General features: G+C 40.5%; 1 protein-coding gene across 1 annotated transcript in view; it reads right to left on the reverse strand.

Annotated features, from left to right (window-relative positions):
- Nucleotides 1-232: 232 nt before the first annotated feature.
- Nucleotides 233-24,588, reverse strand: part of ATIC (5-aminoimidazole-4-carboxamide ribonucleotide formyltransferase/IMP cyclohydrolase) — a 37,237-nt gene continuing 12,881 nt past the window's right edge. The window contains exons 6-16 of the mRNA XM_011932312.1: nt 24,212-24,363; nt 23,369-23,525; nt 17,452-17,577; nt 16,195-16,302; nt 14,991-15,076; nt 13,872-13,961; nt 11,097-11,225; nt 5,158-5,250; nt 3,082-3,264; nt 745-900; nt 233-467 (exon numbers count right to left, since the gene is read on the reverse strand). Of these exons, the coding sequence (XP_011787702.1) occupies nt 348-467; nt 745-900; nt 3,082-3,264; nt 5,158-5,250; nt 11,097-11,225; nt 13,872-13,961; nt 14,991-15,076; nt 16,195-16,302; nt 17,452-17,577; nt 23,369-23,525; nt 24,212-24,363 (1,400 nt within the window). The 3' untranslated portion in view covers nt 233-347. The remainder of the gene's footprint in view (nt 468-744; nt 901-3,081; nt 3,265-5,157; nt 5,251-11,096; nt 11,226-13,871; nt 13,962-14,990; nt 15,077-16,194; nt 16,303-17,451; nt 17,578-23,368; nt 23,526-24,211; nt 24,364-24,588) is intronic.

A 24,588-nucleotide genomic window follows, 5' to 3' on the forward strand; every position in this document is an offset into this window, starting at 1 on the left:
AAACATGAGAAGACTCCCCTAGGAGGAAACATGGAGCTTTAAAACACTTGTGCCATGTCCTCTGGCTGCTCAGTTCGTTTGGTTCCCATGAATGTTTATGTTTCACACAGGCAGTGCTGTGGGATGGGCTGAGCTCCGGCAGGCGGGGGTGCTCTGGAATTCCTCATTTATGTGTCATGTGTCAGTTGAAAGAGCCTGTATCTTTAACATAAAACACAACTACCAAAAACTATGGATCCAGTGATTAAGAGGTGCTGTTTTATTTTTTTAAAAAGTTATTCTCATAAAGTTTCACGCGTGACTGTTCACCTACACATAAGCAAGCCAAAAAGCAGCGTGTGGTAAAATCAGTGGTGGAAGAGCCGAAGGTTCGTATGAGCGAGGATGATTCTCAGTTCGTCGCAGGCTTCGATCACAACTTTGTCAGCAGCAGAACCGGCGGGAGCCGCGATGTACGCCACACCACTCTGGGGGAATTGATTTTCAAAACGCAACTTTATGCAAAAACCTGCAAAACTCAAAATCCCCCTCTAAAAAGCATATGCTAACAAAGATCCACTCAAACAGGCAGAACAACAGCAGGATTTGGGTTCTCCATCCACCCAATGGAGAAGTCAAATGGTTCTCTGAATATTACCGATCTGTATCACTTTACCACACCTTTGAAAAATCAAAAGCAGGATTTCTGAAACAGTTTCTACATAATGCTCAACTCTAGGCAAACGCACCCAATTCCATACTTACCCTTTTAGCTCTGTCTACATTATCTCTGAAAGGGAAGAAGGCATCAGAGCTGATAGAAACTTCAGTCAGTTTCTCAACCCATTCCTTCTTCTCTGCCTCAGTGAGTAACTCAGGGACTTCCTCAAACAATGCCTTCCACTTGATCAAATCTTCATCCTATTGGGGAGAAAGGAAGAAGCTTAGTCTGACATTGTCTTTAGTCCCATCTGGTGCAAAGCACCATGCCAGAAAGCACCTGGGCATTTTTCCTAGGACTTCTTTTTATTATTATTATTATTTATTTATTTATTATTTATTTTAGATGGAGTCTTGCACTGTCACCAGGCTGGAGTGCAATGCACGATCTCGGCTCCCTGCAACCTCTGCCTCCCAGGTTCAAGCAATTCTCCTGCCTCAGCCTCCCAAATACCTGGCACTACAAGAGCATACCACCATACCCAGCTAATTTTTGTATTTTTGTAGACAGAGTTTCACCACGTTGGCTAGGAGGGTCTCAATCTCTTGACCTCGTGACCCGCCCAGCTCGGCCTCCCAAAGTGCTGGGATTACAGGCATGAGCCACCGTGGCCGGCCAGAACTTCTTAACTGTAAATAACGACCATTATTTACATGGAAGTTCACATATCTAGAATCTCTCTGATGCTTTGAGAAACATTTTCATTAAGGAAAAAAAGTGATTCTAAGTTTACCAAATAAAGATAATACCATTTTACTTTCTAAATCAGTTTATTCCAACTATATATGTAATTTTTCTATTTTTGGCTAAGCTACTTACATAAAAATACACTGTTTTAAAAATCTCTAATTTAAATCTACTTCGTATCTACTACTTTATGTCTATTAATTAGACTACTGTCTAATTTAGATCTACTGCTTTGATAGTACTGTAGCAAAGAAAGCAAATAAAAAATTGTATTCCAAGGGTTTTCAGTTTTCAAATAAAACCCCTCCATATCCAATCTAGGAAAGAGATGAGGATGAATGTTTTATAACTACATTTATACAAAAATTATTTAAAACCTAAAATCAGTTGTAGACAAAACACAATTCATATTTGCTATGGTTTGAGTGTGTGTATCTCCTCCAAAATTCATGTTGAAACTTAATCCTCAATGCAACAGTATTAAAAAGTAAGGCCTTTACAAGGTTATTAGGCGATGAGGGTGAGGCCCTCATGAATAGATTATGGACTTATAAAAGGGCTTCAGAGGAAGTTTGCCCCCTCTGTGAAGTAAGGACATGGTGTCTGTCCTCTCCAGAGAGGGCTGTGCCATCTTGGAAGCAGACAGTAGGCCTCCCCAGACTCTCAGCCCACCAGTACCTTGATCTGGGACTTCACAGCCTCCAGAACTATGAAAAATAAATATCTATGGTTTATAAGTTACCCAGCCTGCAGTATTGTGTCATAGCAGCACAAACAGACTAAGACAGTTCATCATATTTTACAAGGTGCTTCTATCTTGGGTGATGTTTTAGCTTTGATGTACTTTTACTCTTGTTCACTTCCAGGACTCTTCCAGGACTAGTAGCAGGGGGTGACTGATAATATCAAACAGAAAAATCCAAGTATCAAAGTTAAAAAAAAAAAAAGATATTTTAACTACTTCAGTTACATTCTGCAGCCTCATTCTTCAATGACACTTATGTTGATTCCTGCTCCTGAATAAAAATCTGAGGGTAGTCAATTGGCTCTTCAGAAGACCATCTACTATTTGATTAGCAGGCTTCTGTTTTCCATCCAGCATTTTGTTAGGCACGTAATATGTCCAGAAACTGGGCTAGATCTTTTCTTCTGGCAGGCTGCCTACCTAACGTTTGCGATTGTCATGTTCCCACATACCTTCTTCAAACAGAAGAACATGAAATGTAACAAAATATATCAAGTTATTAATGGCACATGTAGAAAATGTGGTGGGAGAAGACTCTACAGTTACCTGCCGTCAAGCAATCTGTATTTAATGTTGAATACAGACCCGTCAGACAGCAAGCACCATGCCTGACACGATGGCAGACACCTCGACATAGGTGAAAAGCAGTCTTTGTCATCAAAACCTTATAAACAACAGGGGAAGTACAATATGCAAACCTACACCAAGGCTGCAACTTAAAAAGACAGAGGTCTGTGGCTTCAGAAAGGGGTCAAAAACAATGAAGAAAGTTACATGAGACAGAAGAAAATGAGAAATGTGTAAGAAGTTTCAATGATCTATTTTAGACAACATAGAATTTCAAGGAAAGTATCTTTTTCTCTGTGTAGTGATGAAGCTAAAATCTGTTACACATAAAGGGGTGAACTGAATATTAATACAGCCCAGAACCCAATGACAAGTCCTTCACCTCGCCAATGGTTCCAGTCACATACTGATCGATGGCATTGGAGATTTCTGCTCTCTTCACTCCTGTTTTAAACTTCATCGAAAGCACCTGTGGATGGTGTCTAAGCCACCAATAGTTTGCCTTATCTCCTGCAAGTCGAGTGCAGTGTATACGAGACTGCTGTCCTGCTCCAATGCCGATAACCTGAGGAACGCAGACATTAAAGTGAACACCTCTTCCAACAACACTTTCTTCGCAAAAGGATCTTTTGTGCACATTCTCTAAAACCTATTTATTAGTTTTGTGGAGGAACGTATCAGGCCAAAACAAGAGACATATAAATAATTTTTAAGTCATTAAAAGGGAGGGGAATAAGAGGTTTATAACTACTATTTATAGCTCTTCAGTGATATGTGACATGACTATCAATATTCTACAATTCAATAAAATTGATGGCTTGAGGGCAAAAAAAATAAAAAAAAATTTAAAATTAATGACCAACACTGGGCACACTAGCTCATGCCTGTAATCCCAGTACTTTGGGAGGCCAGGAGAGAAGGATCGCTTGAGCCCAGGAGACCATCCTGGGCAAGACGGCAACATCTCATCTCTATAAAAAAAAAAGAATAAAAAAATAGCTGGGAGTGGTGGCGTACACCTGTAGTCCCAGCTACTCAGGAGGCTGAAGTGGGAGGATCGCTTGAGCCCAGGAGTCCAAGGCTACAGTGAGCTATGATCATGTCACTGTACTCTGGCCTGGGCAACGGAGCAAGACCTTGTCTCTATAATTAACTAATAAATAAAACCAATGACCACAAAAATAACTATGGTTATTTGAAAGTCTTTGTCCCAGTGTATAAATTACAGTTAAAATATCAACTCTCAGAAATTGAGATAAGGATCTGACATGGGTGGCTAAAAGTAGAAACAATTCCACCAGGTACAAATGTTCTTCCTTCCTTCCTCTATTTCTATGGGTTGAATTCTAAGCACCAAGGACTTAAATGTACAGGTGTGTTTTCTGGTTTTAGTTCCTACAATGAACAGCCCCTCAGCTGTCTGCCCAACAGTTCATCTCTTTCTGAGCACAGCTGCTGGCAACCCTGCCCACAGCTACAAGAGAACAAAAGAGACCACAAACACCTGTGCAGCTGCCTCCACCTGGACATCAGGAAAGAAGGACTCACTCTACATGGACTTACAGAACTTCCTAGAACCTGACGTCAGTAGATACAACGTCCCAGGAGTTTGTTACTACAGAGATTGGCAATCTGGGGTCTTCTAGGCCATAGGCTAATTCATATCCATCTGCCTCCCCATCACATGTGGGCCAAATAATTTAACAAATGCCAAGAGATAAGCTCAGGACACCGTGTGAAGAAAAGGCTATCAGAGACCTTAGAGATGAACCAGTTCAATCTTGTATTTTGAGGCTCAGGACGCTAGGAAAGAAGTTCTATATCTTGCTTAACATCACACAGTGAGAAATGTTCAGTATTTTATTGCGGCAGCGGTCACATCCTGTGAAATTTGTGAAAACTGGTCAAACTGTACATTTAAAAAGGTGAATTCTACAGTATATACAAATTATGCCTCAATAAACGTGATTTTTTAAAGATCAGGTTAACTCCTAGTCTAGCAGTCTTTCTACTCAGCAGATTCTTGATAAGACAACATTAAGAAATAATGTGAAAATACCCTGCAGGCTGCAAAAATATAGGCTGGCAGGTGGCAGTACCATAACTTACCTCTTCTTCCCTGGAAATACTACCAATGGGGGAAAAGAAGAGTAAATAATCCAGTTTTGTAACAGTTATTAGAGTCTCACTAATCCAAAATGTGCCAACCTACTCCAGGCAAGAAGCGGCACAACTAATTTGAGTACCTGGTTAAAAGTACCTGGTTCCAAAGATATTTCCTGATCATCATTAGTTTCAACAGCCCACCAGGGTACTGAGGAAAACACTGACAAACCCAAAAGAGAAACACTTGGCAAGTATTCCCTTTTAGGCTGTCCAGTATCTAAGGCAGACGGATGCTTAAATATAATTTTGTAAAACAACAGTCCCCTGAAGGCAAGTCCAACAGCCCATTTACCTGCCCATTCTTGGCGTAGCACACGGAGTTAGACTGAGTGTACTTGACAGCAATGGTGGCTACGATGAGGTCTCGGATGGCTGACTCTGGCAACTGAAACACATACACAATGGTAGATCGCATGGGGCCTTTTAAACTCATTTAATTTTAAGCTTCTTTTTTTAAATGTTATTTTTTGTATTTTTTTTTTGAATCAGAATCTCACTCTGTCTCCCAGACACAATGGGACATCTCCAACGGCACTACCTCGGCTCACTGCAACCTCCACCTCCCGGGTTCAAGAGATTCTCACGCTTCAATTACAGATGCACACTACCATGCCTGGCTACTTTTTGTATTTTTAGTAGAGATGGGGTTTCACCATGTTGGCCAGGCCGGTCTCGAACTCCTGAGCTCAAGTCATCTACTTGCCTCAGCCTCCCAGAGAGCCAGGATTGCAACAGGTGTGAGCCACCACGCCCAGCCAACTTTAAGCTTCTTAGTTCTATTTAATGTAAAAGACCTACGACATAGTTATAACTCTCAAATGACAGAGGGAAATTAACTGTTCCTGCTACACACTACCATGATTTACTTAAATATTTAACACATTTGTGGTGGAACTTAGCACAATGCATCCATAGAAACAAACTAATGTTATTTTGCAGCAATTGTGGATTAAATCTTTTTATATCACATGAGGTAAGAACTACCATACCCATTCCAAAACTGACAAACAATATTTTCTTGACCAGAGTACTTTTAAAGATCTGGAGACATGGTAAAATTTATGTTCAGAACCAATGCGGAGAATTGTTTCATCGACATCACAAATCATTATGATGCAAACGGACAGCCAAGACTGTTTGGAAAAATCAAATTAGGATCATTTTCTCTTTTGTTTAGAATAACTTAAGTAGAAACCGTTCAAAAACCATTAGGAGTTACCGGACCAAACAGAACAACAAGAGTAACACCCAAAAATATCACTATCTTTAGTATAAAGCATGAATACAAATGGAAAAGAAGGATGATAGTCCACCTCTGTATGCTAAGTGGACAGAGGATATTCGCTGCAGCCAACGGATAAGTTGATAAATTTGACTTCAGAAAAATTAAGAACTTTTACTCTGTAAAAGATTCCTCGTTAAAGGGGATGAAAAGACAAGCTACAGACTAGGAGAAAATTATTAACAAACCTCATATCCAACAACAAACTAGCCCCTAAAACACAAAAACACTTTAAAAACTCAGTAACAGGCCAGGTGCAGTGGCTCACGCCTGTAATCCTAGCACTTCGGGAGGCCAAGGCAGGTGGACCACCTGAGGTCAGGAGTTCCAGGCCAGCCTGGCCAACATGGTGAAACCCCATCTCTACTAAAAATATAAAAATTAGCCACGTGTGGTGGCGCATTCCTGTCATCTCAGCTACTCAGGAGGCTGAGGTAGGAGAATCACTTGAACCTGGGAGGTGGAGGCTGCAGTGAAACAAGATCGTGCCACTGCACTCCAGTCTAGGTGACTGAGCGAGACTTCATCTCAAAACAAAACAAAACAACTCAGTGAAGTCAAAAATTTAATTAGAAAATGAGCAAAAGACATAGAGACATTTCACCAAAAAGGATACACTGGTAGCAAATAAGTACACAAAAAACTGTTCAATATCATGAGCCATTATGCAGATTAACATCAGTGAGATATTGATACACACGTATCAAAATGTCTTTAAAAAAACAAAACAAAACAAAAAAGGTGGCAATACCAAAAGCTAGTAAGGATGCAGAGACACTGGATCACTCATCCACTGCTGGTGGGAATACAAAATGGTACAAGCCACTCTAGAAAACAATTCAGCAGTTTCTTAGTAAACATGCAACTACCATACCACAAAGCAATTAACAACCCTGGGCATTTATCAAAGAGAAATAAAAACTTATGTTTAGGCTGGGCACAGTGGCTCACGCCTGTAATCCCAACACTTTGGGAGGCCAAGGCAGGTGGATCACCTGAGTTAGGAGTTCAAGACCAGCCTGAACAACATGGTGAAACACCGTCTCTACTGAAAATACAAAGATTAGCCAGGTGTGGTGGTGCATGCCTGTAATCCCAGCTACTTGGGAGGCTGAGGCAGGAGAACTGCTTGAACCAGGGAGGCGGAGATTGCAGTGAGCCAAGATCATGCTATTGCACTCCAGCCTGGGCAACAGAGTTAGAACCTGTTTCCTCAGAAAACAAAAACAAAAACAAAACCTTATGTTCACACACACACAAAAAAAAACTGTGTATGAATGCACGATGAATGAAAATTATAGAAAGGAAAAACAGATCTGTGGTTGCCCAAGGGTAAGGAGAGGGCGGAAGCAGTATCAAGTGAGCCTGGCTACAGAAGAACACGAGGGATCACTGCAGTGTTGGAAATGTCCTATATCTTTACATTTTTTAAATTTTTTGTTTATGTTTTGAGACAGAGTCTCACTCTGCCGCCCAGGTTGGAGTACAGTGGCGTGATCTGGGCGCACTGCAAGCTCCGCCTCCTGGGTTCAAACCATTCTCCTGCCTCAGCCTTCCAAGTAGCTGGGACTATAGGTGCCTGCCAGCAGGTGGGCTAAGTTTTTGTATTTTTAGTAGAGACGGGGTTTCCCCGTCCATGTTAGCCAGGATGGTCTCGATCTCCTGACCACGTGATCCGCCCATCTCAGCCTCCCAAAGTGCTGGGATTACAGGCTTTGGTGACCCACTGCACCCGGCCAGAAAATGTCCTGTATCTTCAACTGTTATCAATGTCAATGGCATGGTTGTGGAATTGTACTGTAGTATGACAAATGCTAGCATTAGGAGAAATAGGGTAAGTTACATGGGAACTCTTACAACTGCATGTGAACCTACAACTTTCACCTCAAAATTAAAAGTTAATTTAAAAAAGCTATTAGGCTTTCTTAAGAATTTACTCTAAGGTATTATTATTGTTACATATCTTTTATCTTTATCTGCTATTTGAGTCACCAACTATAAATCTGATTCCTCTGGTTCCCAGAAAACTTATTAGCAACAGCCAGCTTCATAGATGTCTAGACCTCCAAAGATAATCTTGGTGACATGGTTTGGCTGTGTCCCCACCTAAATCTCACCCTGAATTATAATATCCCCACATGTCCACAGGTGGGGCTAGGTGGAGGTAACTGGATCATGGAGGCAGTTTCCCCTGTGCAGTTCTCATGATAATGAGTAAGTTTCATGAGATCTGACAGTAAGCGTACGGCATTTCTCTTGCTTCCACTCATTCCCTCTCCTGCCGCCCTGTGAAGAGGTGCCTTCTGCCATGATTGTACAATTCCTGAGGCCTACTCAACCGTGTGGAACTGTGAGTCAATTAAACCTCTTATCTTTATAAATTACCCAGTCTCAGGAATTTCTTCACAGCAATGTGATAAAAACTAATATACTTGGCATCCTGGGTTGGGATCAAGGAATATAAGAAATGCCAGTGGACTGGGAGTAAGGGAATCTAGTCTTAGAAACATGCTACAAATAGTTAAAACAATTAAAGCACTATTCAAGAAAAATGGGAGAAGCGGAAATAATTCAAACATGTTCAGTATTAATAAACATTCTGTCCACCTATGTGGCTCTCTCAGGACTGAAATGGTTCCAGACTAAAAATTATGAGGCTGGAATGTTAACAAAAATCCACTTAAAAAGACAGGGGTGAAATAGAAAGGAGAATAAAGCTATCATTCTCTCATCCTTAAGTTTCCAAATTTCTACTAAGAATTCACATGAAGCAAGGAGAGAGTTTAGATAAACGATTAAGATCATACCCACCACTCTAGTAAAAAAATATCCAGAGGCACAAAACCTATCAAGATCGCTAAATTATTAATGAATCCAATATCTACAAACCTTAGGAAAAAAGACTCTCAGTAGGTAGGCACAATTCTCAACAGGGTACCATGGAATCTAGGTCAATATCCACTCGGTATTTTTCAAAGTACATGAACCAACCAGAGTGGATTCCAAAGGGCTGAAAGATATTTCTATGTATGCCTACATGTTTCTTTACTTCAGGACACCATTAATTGTCAAAGACAGAAATAAAAGAATAGCCATTAAATCAACAAACAAAAAAAGATGTGTTAATCATCGTATGCTTATCAACAGACAGAACTCTCTGGATAAAGATTTTAAGGCTTATTTCTAGCAATTCTACTGAAAAGGCCACAGGAGTCAGACCTGGGAGCAAGCCCCTCATCTTCTTCTGTTACAGCAAATAGCTTGTTAAGAGATCAATTCTCTTTTAGTAACAAACAGAAAAGCTCAGCAGAGAGGATCGACAGCGAGTACTAACAGGCAAAGATCACAGAGAAAATGGAAGCAGGAAGAAATGGGCCTGACCGTCTGCTTTTCTCCTCAAGGTATTTTCCAAGTTGCATGCAATAAACTAAAAGGTAAATTGGCTGAGCACAACTTTTGGCAGTCTTAGAGGACTAAGGGACAAAAGCCGAGTTCAGCGTACAGCAGTAGATATTTAGGGATTCAGGAGAGCAGGAGTGAACCATAAACAAACCAGTCCTCACAAAGACTGAAGGCTAAATTCCTATCAGCTCAACAATTCCTCAGAGAATGAAGATATCTCCTACACCTTATCTGCCCAACAGAAGCACAAGTCCACACCGGAGAAAAACATAACACCATCCAGCCCTCCAAATATCACTACAGTTTTTTCATACCCAGTGCCTAGCACTCAATAAAAAATTTCCAGGCTGTCAGCCAGACAGACCAGAGAGCAATGGAATGATTCCTTCAAAGTACTAAAAAACAAGCACAGCCTACTTTAGATCTAGGAAAAACATCCTTTGAACTTAAGGCCCAGTTAAGATACTCCAGAAAATAAATGTCAGCTTGTCCATTCTTTATTGTACAACTCTGGGCAAATTTCTTAACTGTCCTCTATGGTACAATTTTGTGATCTTCACAACAGACACAATGGTAGTCAGCCCTGAAGAGTGATCTAAGTGTTCAATGAGGTAATACATCCAAAACACAAAAATCACCGTCATTATCCTAGGAACATGTACCTAATACAAGATAACAAAGAGCACAAGTCCAAAAACTTGTCTATATAAAAACATTGATCATAGCACTGAAAATGTAAGCAATCTAAACATCCATCATAAGATCCATGTTGCAGTGAGGTATGATCGTACCACTGCACTCCAGCCTGGGCAACAGAGCGAGACCCAGTCTCTTAAAACAAAAACAATAAAAGTAAAAATAAGAAAAATATCCATCATAGTACATCTACACATGGACTGACTGCCATATGGACTTTCAGATAAAGATATGAATACTTACACATTTATTTTTGAGACAGGGTATTGTTCTGTCACCCAGACTGGAGTGCAGTGGCACTGCAGCCTCAATCTCCCAGGCTCATTCAATCCTCCTACCTCAGCCTCTTGAGTAGCTGGGCCTATGGGTGCAGATACCACGCCAGGCTAATTTTTGTACTTTTTCTAGAGACAGGGTTTCACCACATTGGCTAGGCTGGTCTTGACTCCTGAGCTCAAGAGATCTGCCCCCTTGGCCTACCAAAGTGTTGGGATTACAGATGTCAGCTACCGCACCCAGCATCTGTATTTACTGATACAAAAACACATTTGTAGCCTAATCTAGTACATGGAAAAAAGGCAAGTTACAGAAGACAGATTATGGAACACATGATCCCATTTATGTACGACTGAAGCTACATAACTCTAGTATGTACATACGCACGGAAGCATCTAACATGGCCTTTGATTCATTTCTTAAACTCCAAAGCTTATTTGATGACTCAAAGATGAGGCAGCTGTGTGCATATAAAACAGTTCTAAATCCAGATCTTAATAAATGTAAAGCTCATAAGTCCTGAAAATAGACCAACTGAAGTTACTAGCAGTCAGTTCAGATACTTCCCAACTTACATCTTTATTCTTGGTAACAACATTGCTAAATAATGACTTGTCGACGGCACCATTATTTCTCTTCTGGCTTAAATGAAGACCGAAGAGAGTTCGAACTTCATTTTCATCTGGTTTGTAAGACTGGTCCATCTAAAACACAAATTGTAAAAGTTAAAGGTGATCTATCCACTTCCCCGAAATTTTTCATTTACTTTATGTACAAAAGATTTCATTATAAGTAAAGTTACATGCATGTTGCTAATTTTTTTACACATTTTTCCAACTTTCTAATTTTTCTGACACACCAAATGATGTGTTAAATCATTCTGATATGATACAACACAACAGCCAGGCACTCATATTTTTCTCCAAAGTCTTTTATAGGTTTTACTACCCAATAGCATTTTATAGATTTTACAACCTATATACAATATGTTAAAAACCAATGATTCCAGTGAGTGTGTTTCTGGCTAAGTTACTACGTGTATGGTTCTTGGAAGGTCAGCAGATAAAACAGATGTGCTAATTAAATAAGCCGTGACACAAACATTAAATTCTAATTTTCCTTTCCAAAAATCTGTTACAAAATACCCAGCCAACCCATGAATTAAAAGCTAAAAGTGAGAGAACAGGATTTGTAACCTGGGTCTTCGTTAACTGGATGGAATCTGTATGATTTACTGTCATCTTCCTCTCCCAAATTTTGAACCAAAAAAACATTGAGGTATGTGGAACAGTATGTGTAACACTACTCTCTCCCTGGATTTTTTTTTAAACTTGACACTATTTCTTCTTTATGCTTTGGATGATCTTTGATTTAGAAAGCACTGACATCTATAATTTATCAGCAAGACCCCATACATATTAGTTCTGCTTAATCTACACTTTCTTGAATTCTAAAATGTTCCTTTGTATTATGCATTACAAAATTTCTAAAGTTGATATGCTCTCCTATTAACTGATGCTAGAAGAAACTTATCAAAAGTCAGGTAGAGGGATAAGTTGTCTCATGCTTATCATCATGTGTCCAATGTGCAAACTAAGCCAAATTCTCAAATAAGTAAAACAGCAATGAAGTCCTCATATTCCTTTGACACTCTCCAACATGGTACTATCAGGTGTTAAAGAGATCATGACAATGACTCAGGTTTTGGAAAATATTTTCCATGATGCTACAAGAAAATGCTAATAGTTGTTAAGTACATAATACTCTTAGTAACAACAACAACAAAACTTGATTAAGAAACTGGGGGCCAGGCGCGATGTCTCACGCCTGTAATCCCAACACTTTGGGAGACCGAGGCGGGTGGATCCCTTGAGGTCAGAAGTTCGAGACCAGCCTGACCAACATGGTGAAACCCGGTCTCTACTAAAAATACAAAAACCAGCCAGGCCTGGTAGTGCATGCCTGTAGCCCCAAGTACTCAGGAGGCTGAGGCAGGAGAATTGCTTGAACCCAGGAGGCAGAGGCTGCAGTGAGCGAAGATCGCGCCACTGCACCCTAGCCTGGGCAACAGACTGTCAAGTGCCTAAAAAAGAAAATATATATCTTGAATGTAGTATTTTCTTCTTTCCTTGAATAGCTGACATGGAATCTATGGTGAACTATAAAATTATTGGTATCTTACAATCAAAGGAATATACTTAATAACTTTCCTTATATGGAATTTCCACAGAGTTCTGATATCAAATACTACGTGAAAAGTAGCATTAGGAATTTTTACTTTAAATTGAAATAACTCTTCGCTTTATCAACGCATAATCTTAGACCATGAGTTAGTTTTCCCAATACAGAAGAGCTCATAAAAATCAATTAAAAAAAAAAAAAAAAAACAACACCTCAACAACTTGGTAGAAAAATCAAAGAATATGGAAAGACAGTTCATAAAAAGAATAAAAACATTCAAACATGAAAAGATGCTTATACCACACACAATGTTAAAACTACATTGAGATGCCATTTTCTAATTGCAGAGACTTTTTAAAAGTATAAAACCACAATGCTGGCAAAAGTGTTGGGAAACAGGCATCCTTATATATTTCAGTTAGGACAATGAATTTGCCTACAACATCTGAAAGGGGCAGTATCAATCGAGCTTATCAATACACATATAGCTTGTTTTAAAGCCTTCATTTCTCTCTTAGGACTTTTCTAGGTCATTCACTGTGGGGGTATTTGTAGTAGCTAAAGACTGGTGACTGTCTAGGTAAGTTAAAATACACAGATACAGGACAAACTTCCAAGAAGGTGAAGCAGGGTGCACTTGTGTCAATAGGAAAATAGAAAAAGAAATGCACATGCAAACATTTGCTGAATATACAGACTATTTCAGGGAAGATAAGCAAGAAATTTAAAATATTAGTTATTTTTTCAAAAGGTAACAGAAGGATGGACAGACTTTCCATTAAATATTGTTATTATTAGTAGTATTTTAGAGACATGGTCTTACTACACTGCCAAGGCTGGAGTGCAGTCGTTATTCACAGGCATCACACTACCACGATACAGCCTCCAATTCCTGGCCTCAAGCCATCCTCCCACATCAGCCTCTCAAGTGGCTGAAACTACAGGCATGAGCCATCTCAACCAGCAAAAAGTTAAAATTAAGGGTAAGAAAGCTACCCTCATCTCAAACCCCCAAGTTAATAGTATTTTTTTTAATGCAGGATTAGGGGAAAAGAAACCATAATAAGGATAAACTAGAAGGGTATGAGTATAAAGGAAAGATTAAACAAGGGGGGAAGAGACACAGAATAAAAGTGCAAATTACTGCTTCAAACATGAATTGCACTCACCTGAAGGACACAGTAATTTCCATTTTTCTTTTTGGAAAGTATTGTCAAAGCTTCTTCTTCATATCCTGGGGCAATTATACCATCAGATACCTGCAAAAATATTAAATTTTAATTTCTATTGTTAAAAATCAGAGAACACCTCTTAAAAAAATCTGGCAGCAATTATCAGCCTTAAATAATGTGGCAGCATATTCTGGTTTCTGCCTCCAACAGACAATGCTAATGCTATACTTGAAAAAGAGAAATCTATGTTAGAATATGGCTTTCTGTATCACAGATCCTAACTTTCTGTCCTTTCCAAGTTTTTGTTCCTTTCAGTTTAAACTAAGAAAATATGAGTGATGTGCTCTAATGCATGTACCTCAGAAGGAAATATTTCTTCAGGGAGTGTTTTGAATGAATAAGAGCACATTCTAGTCCTGACTCTGCTAGTACATGGTTAAATGACCTCTTCCAGCAGGTGTTTTCCTTAACAGCAAGACCAGATTAAATCAGAGATTTAACATGACGACAGGTACAAACGCCATAGCCCTCCTGTAACCTGTAACCCAGGGATGGCAGTAGCCATGGAAAGAATCCTAAAGCAACAAAATACCGCCAAGCCACATGCTCCTTCGCCTTCACTTCCGACTATTTTTTTCCCTTTCTGAGCTATTCAACCTTTTTTTCTTTTCTTCCTGTATTCCTACTACCACCAGTACCCCCACCTGTCTGGAATACCTGTTTGGTATTCAACCGATGGAGTAAGTTTATTAATGTAGTTTCTATTTTTTTCCCATTGTACAATAAGATTCATTATCGCATCACCACCTAAGATTACAACTTCTGCTCTTCAGAAACAATAACTTTGGCATGAAGACAACGAAAGAATTTAAAATAAATATATAGGTTAAAAACATGATCATAACAGCCAAATGTCCATTTGAAACAATAATTCACTACATTTCAAAACTAACAATTTAAGATTCATGCTCTATTTAAAATATGAACATTAAATGATAAACTTAACTAATTTAAAGATATAAATATAAATATTATAGTATGGTTTCAGTGAACAATATGAACAAATAAAGCTTTATTCAATTACACACAGATTAAGATACATGAATATCCACTAACTTCTCTGGAAATAATTTTTGCAGTTGGTACATCACAAACATCGGACAATGCAACAAAATCACCAAATGAAGACATCCTATCAGCCCCTGTAAATAAAATTAAAAGGAGGTATTTATCACAAAGTATCCTGACATAGAAAAATAAAATTCTCCACTGTTGTAGAAAATTCATTTCTCTAAAGCTAACCTTACTGTTTACATAAGATTTTAACAGATCGATAAGTCATTTAACTGAAATAACCAGTAAGAAAGTATTCTTTAATTTTACCCTCTGGAGTGACACTCAGAAAACGTTTTCTGTGAAGAACCAGTTAATATATAAACTATATTCACAAAAACAGGTGGCAGGCTGGATTCAGCTGCAGCTGCTGACCGCTGCTGCAGATGATAAACTATGATAATAGTTTCTCAAGAACTTTCACAAATATTAAAGTAATATTCACAGGTTATTAAATTCAACAAGTAAATGTCTCTGATAAAACATGACTCTAACTAAATTTAGTAAAGTCAGAAGAGCCATACATCACACCTGTAACCCCAGCACTTTGGGAGGCTGAGGTAGGTAAATCACCTGAGGTCAGGAGCTCGAGACCAGCCTAGCCAACATGGTGAAATCACGTCTCTACTAAAAATACAAAAAAATTAGCCAGGCGTGGTGGCATGCACCTGTAATCCCAGCTACTCGGGACGCTGAGGCAGGAGAATTGCTTGAACCCAGGAGGCGGAGGTTGCAGTGAGCCAAGATCATGCCACTACACTCCAGCCTGGGAAACAGAGCAAGAATTGGTCTCAAAAAAAAAAAGCTTTTTATAATTTCAATTTTGGTCACATATTAAACAATAACAAACATATTCGATGGCCTAAATTAGCAAAATTACATTCACCAAATTTCAATTGTGTTTCCATTTATTATATTAAAATACTAACATACTTTTATAAACAAATGTCTTTTGAGACTCTCATATAATCACTCTTAAATATTAGTAAAACATTGGAAATCCTATAATGAAAGGGTATTTTACTTTAATCAAACTATATTACATAAAATAACTATATATTTATATAGAGATAGAAGTCCTTAATTTCATCTATATATTACATAGAATATCTATATATTTTTTCTTTATTCTATCCTTTTTATTCTATTCAGGATAAAACATTGCTTTTTCTTTCTCCTCCAAATCAAAAAGCCCTATGAGTCTGACCTCTTGCTCTTGCATATGCCGTTGAGATGGGTGTGAGGGTTTTATAGAGATCATAGACCATGCAGACTTTGGCCTCATCTTCACTGAGTGGAATTCCAACAGCAGCACCTGGTTAGAAAATAGTAAAATCATAAACTAAGAAAGCTAAAGTTACTACCTGTCAACTCCTAAATCAAGACATTTTTCTTAACATCCAGTCTATACAGCATATTTTCTAGTGCCTGTGCTAAATTAAACAGAAATCTATTTAGCCAGATAATTAAACACTAAAAATATGGTTGTGGGAGCAGTGTGAGGGAAATCTCCTCTCTGCCCTCCAAAACCACAGAGCCACTGAAGCCTGATAGTACCCAGTGTGTAGGTGAAGCTGGTTTACTTCATTACTGTCTCACTCTTTCTCTGTTCTGCTTGATATCACTTTGATATCACACATCATTTATTTCTTCCCCACTCACATCACTTTAACATCCAATAAACATCTGAAAACAAATCATGTGCTGGACTGTCAGCAAGATGTGGTGTACAGACAACTCGATTGCAGAAATAATGATTTAAACACAGAAGCAAAGTATCTCATACAATGACTATAAGAAGTTTCAGATAAACAGTCCTAAGAACTTCTTCTTTATGTTTACTCCATTACATTTTCAAAGATGTGGGAAAAGACTTAGTCTACTGCATTAGGATATTTCACTTTTATTTTCTAAACTTCTATGGTTCCACCCTGCAGATTCCTGCCTTATTTTCCTATCTGACAATATTACACAATTCTGTGTGTGTATTAGATTTTATATTGTTACATTGATAATGTTATCAACAGATGACTTTCAGATTTCATAGAATGTCTATATTCACATTAGAACTTGTTAATATTCAAAACAATTTTTTTTTTTTTTTTTTTTCCGAGACAGAGTCTCGCTCTGTAGCCCAGGCTGGAGTGCAGTGGCCGGATCTCAGCTCACTGCAAGCTCCGCCTCCCGGGTTTACGCCATTCTCCTGCCTCAGCCTCCCGAGTAGCTGGGACTACAGGCGCCCGCCACCTCGCCCGGCTAGTTTTTTGTATTTTTTAGTAGAGACGGGGTTTCACAGTACTAGCCAGGATGGTCTCGATCTCCTGACCTCGTGATCCGCCCATCTCGGCCTCCCAAAGTGCTGGGATTACAGGCTTGAGCCACCGCGCCCAGCCAATATTCAAAACAATTTAAGAAGAAATGCCTTTCGAACAATTCTGGAACGTTCCAGAGCGCAGAGCTTTACCTGCTGGACTGACGTGTTTGAAAGAGGCAGCGGCTGGAATACCTAATGCCTCCTTGAGTTCCTTCACCAGTTGCCAGGCGTTCAAAGCATCGCACAAGTTTATAAATCCAGGGGCTCCATTTAGAACTGAATGTAAAAATATACATGCACATTACTAAGCAGGATCAGCGAGGTCAGATGTATGCACACTTCTCAAAAAAATAACATGGCTAAACAAATGTTTTAAGTATAATTAAAAGCCAAAGAGATACACACAAACATAAAATCTTGATGATAAAGAACAAAGCAACTGAGCCTGAACCCACTCTTTAAAAAAAAAAAAATGCACATGTACATGAACACAGACACACACAGACACACACACACACACACACACACACACAGACACACACACGACTGGAGGACCAGAACCAGCCAATCTAGAAATAAATACACAATAGAGATTTAGGGATGGGACAAACTATGACAAGACTAGTGATCAGTCAGGAATTCATGTAAATACAGTCAGGAATTCATGTAAATACAGAGCTAAGATTAAACAATTGAGGTAATTACAGAGACGGTACAAAATTTAAGTCATAAACCCTACAGATTTAAGAAATTATATTACAAGCTAAAGCAACAGCTGTGGGTGGAAGAAGAAGAGAAGAAATAATTTGGTTTTTTTCCTTCTTTGATGGCAAACTCAGCAGACTCTGCCTAAAGCGGAACTGTAGTTAAAAGGAGACTGCAACTTCAGAGTTTTCCATTACCTAGTGTCTTACCATTGGGAGATTTTTTTAGGAGCTAGTAGCTCCTGTGAATAAACATAAGAAGCTCAGCACACAGAAAGAAATGGTGGGCCAGCACTAATTAAAAACAAAAATGAACCGGGTACAATGGCTCACGCCTATAACCCCAGCACTTTGGGAGGCCGAGATGGGCGGATCAGGAGGTCAGGAATTTGAGACCAGCCTGGCCAACATGGTGAAACCCTGTCTCTACTAAAAATACAAAAATTAGCTGGGTGTGGTGGCAGGTGCCTGTAATCTCAGCAACTCGGGAGGCTGAGGCAGGAGAATCGCTTGAACCTGGGAGGCAGAGGTTGTAGTGAGCCGAAATCACGCCATTGCACTCCAGCTTGGGCAAAGAGAGCAAGACTCCGTCTCAAAAAAAAGAAAAAGTATAATTTCATGTCCTTCATGGGTTAAGATAGTTTTTAAAGACCTTGCCAAGTATTTACTAGTTTTTAAAGACCCTGCCAAATGTTTACTGAATGCCTACTACGATGTTAAGCACTGTTCTAGGTATTCAGGATACATCAGTGAAAAAAACCGTCCCTGCAACCCTCTTAAAAAAAAAGTCACTGTCCCTACGGAGCTTACTGGGAGACAAATAAAAAATAGGCAATAAATAGTATACAATAAAAGAAAATATTAGGTATTTATCAAAATGAGTTGAAAACTTGCACACAAACAATTATAGCAATTTTGTTCATAAACTACCAAAACTGTCCTTTTTAATAGTTTTGGAAGTTTTGATGCCCTTCAGTATGTCCATGGATAAAATGTGGTACATTCATACACAATGAAATATTACTCAGCATTAGGCTACCAAGCCACAAAAAGACATGGAAGAAACTTAACGCATGTTGTTCAGTGAAAGTGTCTAAAGGGCTCCATACTGTGTGATCCCAACTATTTGACATTCTGGAAATGGGTACAGAGTCAGTAAAAATAGCTGGGCATGGTGGCGCATGCCTGTAATCCCAGCTACTTAAGACGCCGAGGCAGGAGGATGGCTTGAGTCCCAGGCGATCAAAACCAGCTCAGACAACATAGCAAGACTCCATTCAAAGAAAAGAGAAAAAGATAACAGTGGTTGCAAAGGGTTAGGGAGAAGGGAAAGAGGGGATGAGGAGGAGCACGAGGGAGTTTTAGGGCATTGAAACGATTGTGCGTGATACTGTAATGGGGGATGCATACCACTATGCATTTTTCCAAATACATGAATGCACAACACAAAGAACAAATGTTAAACTATGAACCTTAGTTTATAATGATGAAATCAAAATCAGTTCATCAAATGTAACAAATGAACCACACTAATGCATGATGTTAATAGGAGAAACTATGGGGAAGAGGGGGTATATGGAAATTCCCTATAATCACTGTGTATTTTTTCTGTAAACCTGTTAACTACTCTAAAAAAATAAAGCCCATTTTAAAAACAACTTGAAAAAATAATTCCCCCAACCAAAAATCAAGTCAAATAAAATCACTGTCCTCATGAAATTTATGGGAGAGGCACAGAAGAAACAAACTAGGCAATAAATAGTAAACAATAAAAGTAAAATATCCCCTAAGGCATACAACACGCATAATAAAACAAAACACCATATGTAAGTCTACCCCATCTCCCTCCCACTCCTCAGATGGTTTAGGCTAAGGTTGGTAAGTGGGAGAAACTTTTGGTTTCTGAAACATCTCATAGTTAAGAGTATCTGGATGGGTGTGGTGGCTCATGCCTGTAATCCCAACACTTTGGGAGGCCAAGGCGGGTGGATCATGAGGTTGGGAGTTTCAGACTGGCCTGGCCAACATGGTGAAACCCCATCTCTACTAAAAATATGCAAATTAGCTAGGCGTGGTGGTGCATGCATGTAATCCCAACTACTCAGGAGGCTGAGGCAGGAGAATCGCTTGAACCTGGGAGGCAGACTTTGTGGTGAGCCGAGATCACGCCACCGCACTCCAGCCTGGGCAACAGAGTAAGACTCTGCCTCAAAATTAAAAAAAAAAAAAAAGGGTATCTGGTTCCCCTTCAAATATCAAATTTTCCAAGACATTAATAACTGAAATAGAAAGTACAACAGAGAAATGATGAAAGTTGCTTAATTTAGTAAATAGCTGAAATAAATAGGAATCTTCGTGTTTCCAAACATAAGCAAACCAGTCATTAAAATCTCAGACACACACACATACTCATACAACCCCATCTTTGTTCTTACTTCAATTTTGTTTTAGATACAAACACAACTGTACACTTTGTAATAACATCACTGCCAAATACTCAAACCATATGAAAAGGCAAACTGCCTTTTCTGTTGTGGAAATAAGTCCATGTTGGGGAGAAACCCTGGGAATCTCACACAAGAAACGCTTATTTATGTGTCTAGGGCCACCTCTGCCATGTTTACCACAAATAATACCTTAAACTTCAAAAGAAACACACATACAGTCTAAGGAACAATGAAGGCTTTTATACAGTCCAGTGAAAACGCTTTGGAAAATGAAAAGTGTAAGAATTGACAGTACATAGGGTTTTTTTTTGCCTCAGAATCTTAATGGAGAATATAAACTACAAGCAGGAAATAGCTCAGATATAACAGCAGACAAATCGGTTTCAGTAAGTCCTAGAAGGAAAAATTTGTGCAAAATGTCAGGTTTCTAATTGTTCATTCAGTAAACATTTAGGGAATGTGCCAAGCAGTCTTCTAAGCCCTGGGGATTCAGCAACAAACAAAACCAGATGCAGCTTCCGCTCTTAGAAGCTGACATCCTGGCCGGGCGCTGTGGCTCATGCCTGTAATCCCAGCACTTTGGGAGGCCGAGGCAGGCAGATCACCTGAGGTCAGGAGCTCAAGACCAGCCGGCCAACCGGGTGAAACCCTATCTCTACTAAAAGACAAAAATAGCCGGTTGTGGTGGCAGGTGCCTGTATTCCCAGCTACTCGGGAGGCTAAGGCAGGAGAATCATTTGAACCTGGGAGGCGGAGGTTGCGGTAAGCCAAGACAGCAACACTGAGCTCCAGTCTGGGCAAAAAGAGTGAAACTTCACCTCAAAAAAAAAAAAAGAAGCTGCCATCCTAATGGGGAAAGACAACTAGAACGGAATAAACAGAAACACGTGCAGCAAAACAGGGTGACGGGATGAAAGCATCATGGGCGGTTACTTTGGTCTAAGTGGTCAGGGAAGGCTTCTCTGAGGAGGTGAGGACTGAATAACAAGAAACCAGGATCGTGAAGGGCAGAGGGAAGAATTCTGGGTGAAGGGGACAAGGCCCCAGAGGCTCTGGATTAGAAGGAGCTGGGCCCACTGGAGGCACAGGGAGGAGGGGCTAGGAGCCAGGGCAGGGAGAGCTGCAGAGGCGGCAGACAGGTGGCAGGCAGGCAGCACAGGGTTTGTGAGGCAGGGCAAGGTGCTTAAGAAAAGCCAAGGAATGGTTTTCAGTAGGGTCTCACATCATCCGATTTCCATTTTTAAAAGATTACTGTGCTGTGAAGCGCAGAAGGGCCAAGAGAGAAAACAAATTACTTAGATTACTTCAGTCTAGGGGACTTCACAGGTGTCTATGGGGACTTGGGAAGTATTAGTGTCAAAATGTATCTAAGGCCAGGTGTGGAGACTCACGCCTGTAATTCCAGCACTCTGGGAGGCTGAGGCGGGCAGATAATTTGAGGTCAAGAGTCTGAGACCAGCCTGGCCAACAGGGTGAAACCCCGTCTGTACTAAAAATAGAACTAGCCAGGCATGGTGGTGCGCACCTGTAATCCCAGCTACTCAGGAGGCTGAGGCAGGAGAATCACTTGAACCAGAGATTGCACCACTGCACTCCAGCCTGGGTGATAGAACGAGACTCCGTCATCTTAATTAAAAAAAAAAAAAAAAAAATCTATCTGAGGCAGAACGACAGAACGCGGCAAACATGAAGACTATTTCAGATTCTCCTCCCACCTGGCACGCTGCTCCGCTCCCCATCGCTCTCTCAGCTGGTGACAGAGAAAGGAAGCCCAGGCTGCATCCCCCCAGCAAATGCTGACCGCCCCAGGCAGGAAGGAGGCTGCCCTTGCTCTCAGCCAAGACCAGCTACCCCAGCAGCACTTGGGATTCCAAGGCCTCCATGCCTGGGACTCTCACCTCTGTCCCTGCCCCTACTCTCCCTTGTACCAGAGCAGGACAGGCTCTCACAGCCTACCTTTGGAACAGAACAGGACACAAATCTAAAAACTCTCTCTAAACTCTACAAACCCATGAGAAGTCCTACTTTCTCTGTTCAAAGAAACGTCTTTAACATTGTTAGTTCTTAACATTCACATTTCTACTTTGGCCTACTTCAATTGGGCTTCTAGCTCCAACATTCCAACTGCTTCTTACAACATTTGCAAAACAAACAGTCCCTTTTCTGTTCTCAAATGCACAACTGCTCTGTGCCAGACCATCACCACATTTAGGTCTCCAAAACAATTCAAATTCCTGAGCACTTGATGGTTTATGTTACTTCATCAAATATTGGATCCTTCGTGGAGGAGAGGCTCTATCCTAATGCCAGAGCAGAAGTCAGCATCCAGTATTGCAGCTGTCCCTCTCAGCAAATGGCTCCTTGGAAGCAAACCTGCCAGTGGTCATCAGGCTCCTTCCATACCCAGCACCAACCCCCAGCACTGGCTCACCACAAAGCAGACCTTGGAGAATAGTCAGACTTCTTCCAGAGGCTGCAGTTTCTTCAGTAATGTCTGGGGAAACCTAAAGGGCTTAGAAAACTTGCTCCTCAAGAGTCAGCAACAGGAATTTCACAGGTTTTCTTCTGCTGGTTCCTCCACAGTATACCTACCAAGCCTTTACCCCAAAGCTCATTCTTGACCCTCTTCTCTATAAAATCCAGGCCATCCCATCCTGTCTCATGTCTTCAAAAACATCCACATGGCAGAGACATTCCAATCTCCATCTCCCCCATGACACCTTTTCAGAACGCCAGACTACTCAACTTCTGTGCTCTTCAGTCCAAATGGCATCTCCAACCAGATGGTTATCAGATGGCTACAAGAGGCATTATGGAACGTATCATCTTCTGAATGTGAACCACATCAGATGCAATACAGAGAAACACACACTCTCCAGACACAGCAAACCATGCCACAGAACGCTCAGGCTTTACCTGTGATGGGAAGCTTGGGCTTCAGTGTGTACAGCTGGGCAGGGGTCTGATGAGGGTTCATTCCATACCGCAAGGGCATCTGAGATATGCCTTTGCTGTACTGTTTCCTGAAATAATCTGAAATTGCTTCATCATATTGTGCCGTATGAGTGAATGCCTACAAAAAGCGTAAGTTTTGTGAGACACTAGCAGCACTTTCCAAAGCGGGGACAAGATGGTCTTCTAGGTCCACAGCAAACAAGATCTCCTCACCATTCAGTGCTATGTGGTGGCTGCACAACATGATGACACCATAAATGACACCAAAGCAATGAATGGCCCAACAAATTACCCCTTTCCAATTCTCTTTCAATCTTTTTTTTTTTTTTTTTTTTTTTTGAGTCAGGGTCTTACTCTACCACCCAGGCTAGAGTGCAGTGGCTCAATCTCGGCTCACTACAACCTCTGCTTCCCAGGTTCAAGCGATTCTCCTGCCTCAGTCTCCAGAGTAGTTGGGATTATAGGCATACACCACCACACCCAGCTAATTTTTGTCTTTTTAGTAGAGACGGGGTTTCACCACGTTGGCCAGGCTGGTCTCGAACTCCTGATCTCAGGCGATCCGCCAGCCTCAGCCTCCCAAAGTGCTGGGATTACAGGTGTGAACCACCGCGCCGGCCGTCTTTCAATCTTTGTGACAGAATACCTCTGTAATAGCTGGTCTCTCAATTGTTAACAAAAGGACAGCAACCCCACACAGAGCTTTGGTAGGTGATGCAATCTACCAAGAATTGAATACTGCCTGGTCTGGCAAACGCTGCACTCCATCGATATAAATCACAATATCATGAAAGTGCATCCCACCTTCAAAGCTAACTGGCGTCTAGTCTCCAAGGAGGTGTCCTTATTCTCGGAGCTCTGCATCTCCGTGGACACCGCCACATAGTCCTCTGGCTCACACACTACTGTCACTCGAGCGTGGTTTTTGGCTGCAGCTCTCAGTAAGGTTACTCCACCTTTGAAGAACAAAAGACGTATTGATTTTTGTATGTCCCTATCAGCTTATGAACCTCTTTCAAATAAAGTCATTGTGCATGTACTTCCATTTTAATTCTTGACTTAAAAATCAGGAAAATAAGCTGGGCACGGTGGCTCACGCCTGGAATCCCAGCACTTTGGGAGGCTGAGGCAGATGGATCACCTGAGGTCAGGAGTTCGAGACCAGCCTGGCCAACATGGCA

Source organism: Colobus angolensis, unplaced genomic scaffold, assembly GCF_000951035.1.
Source record: "Colobus angolensis palliatus isolate OR3802 unplaced genomic scaffold, Cang.pa_1.0 Scaffold95, whole genome shotgun sequence".
Taxonomy (NCBI): Eukaryota; Metazoa; Chordata; class Mammalia; order Primates; family Cercopithecidae; genus Colobus; species Colobus angolensis.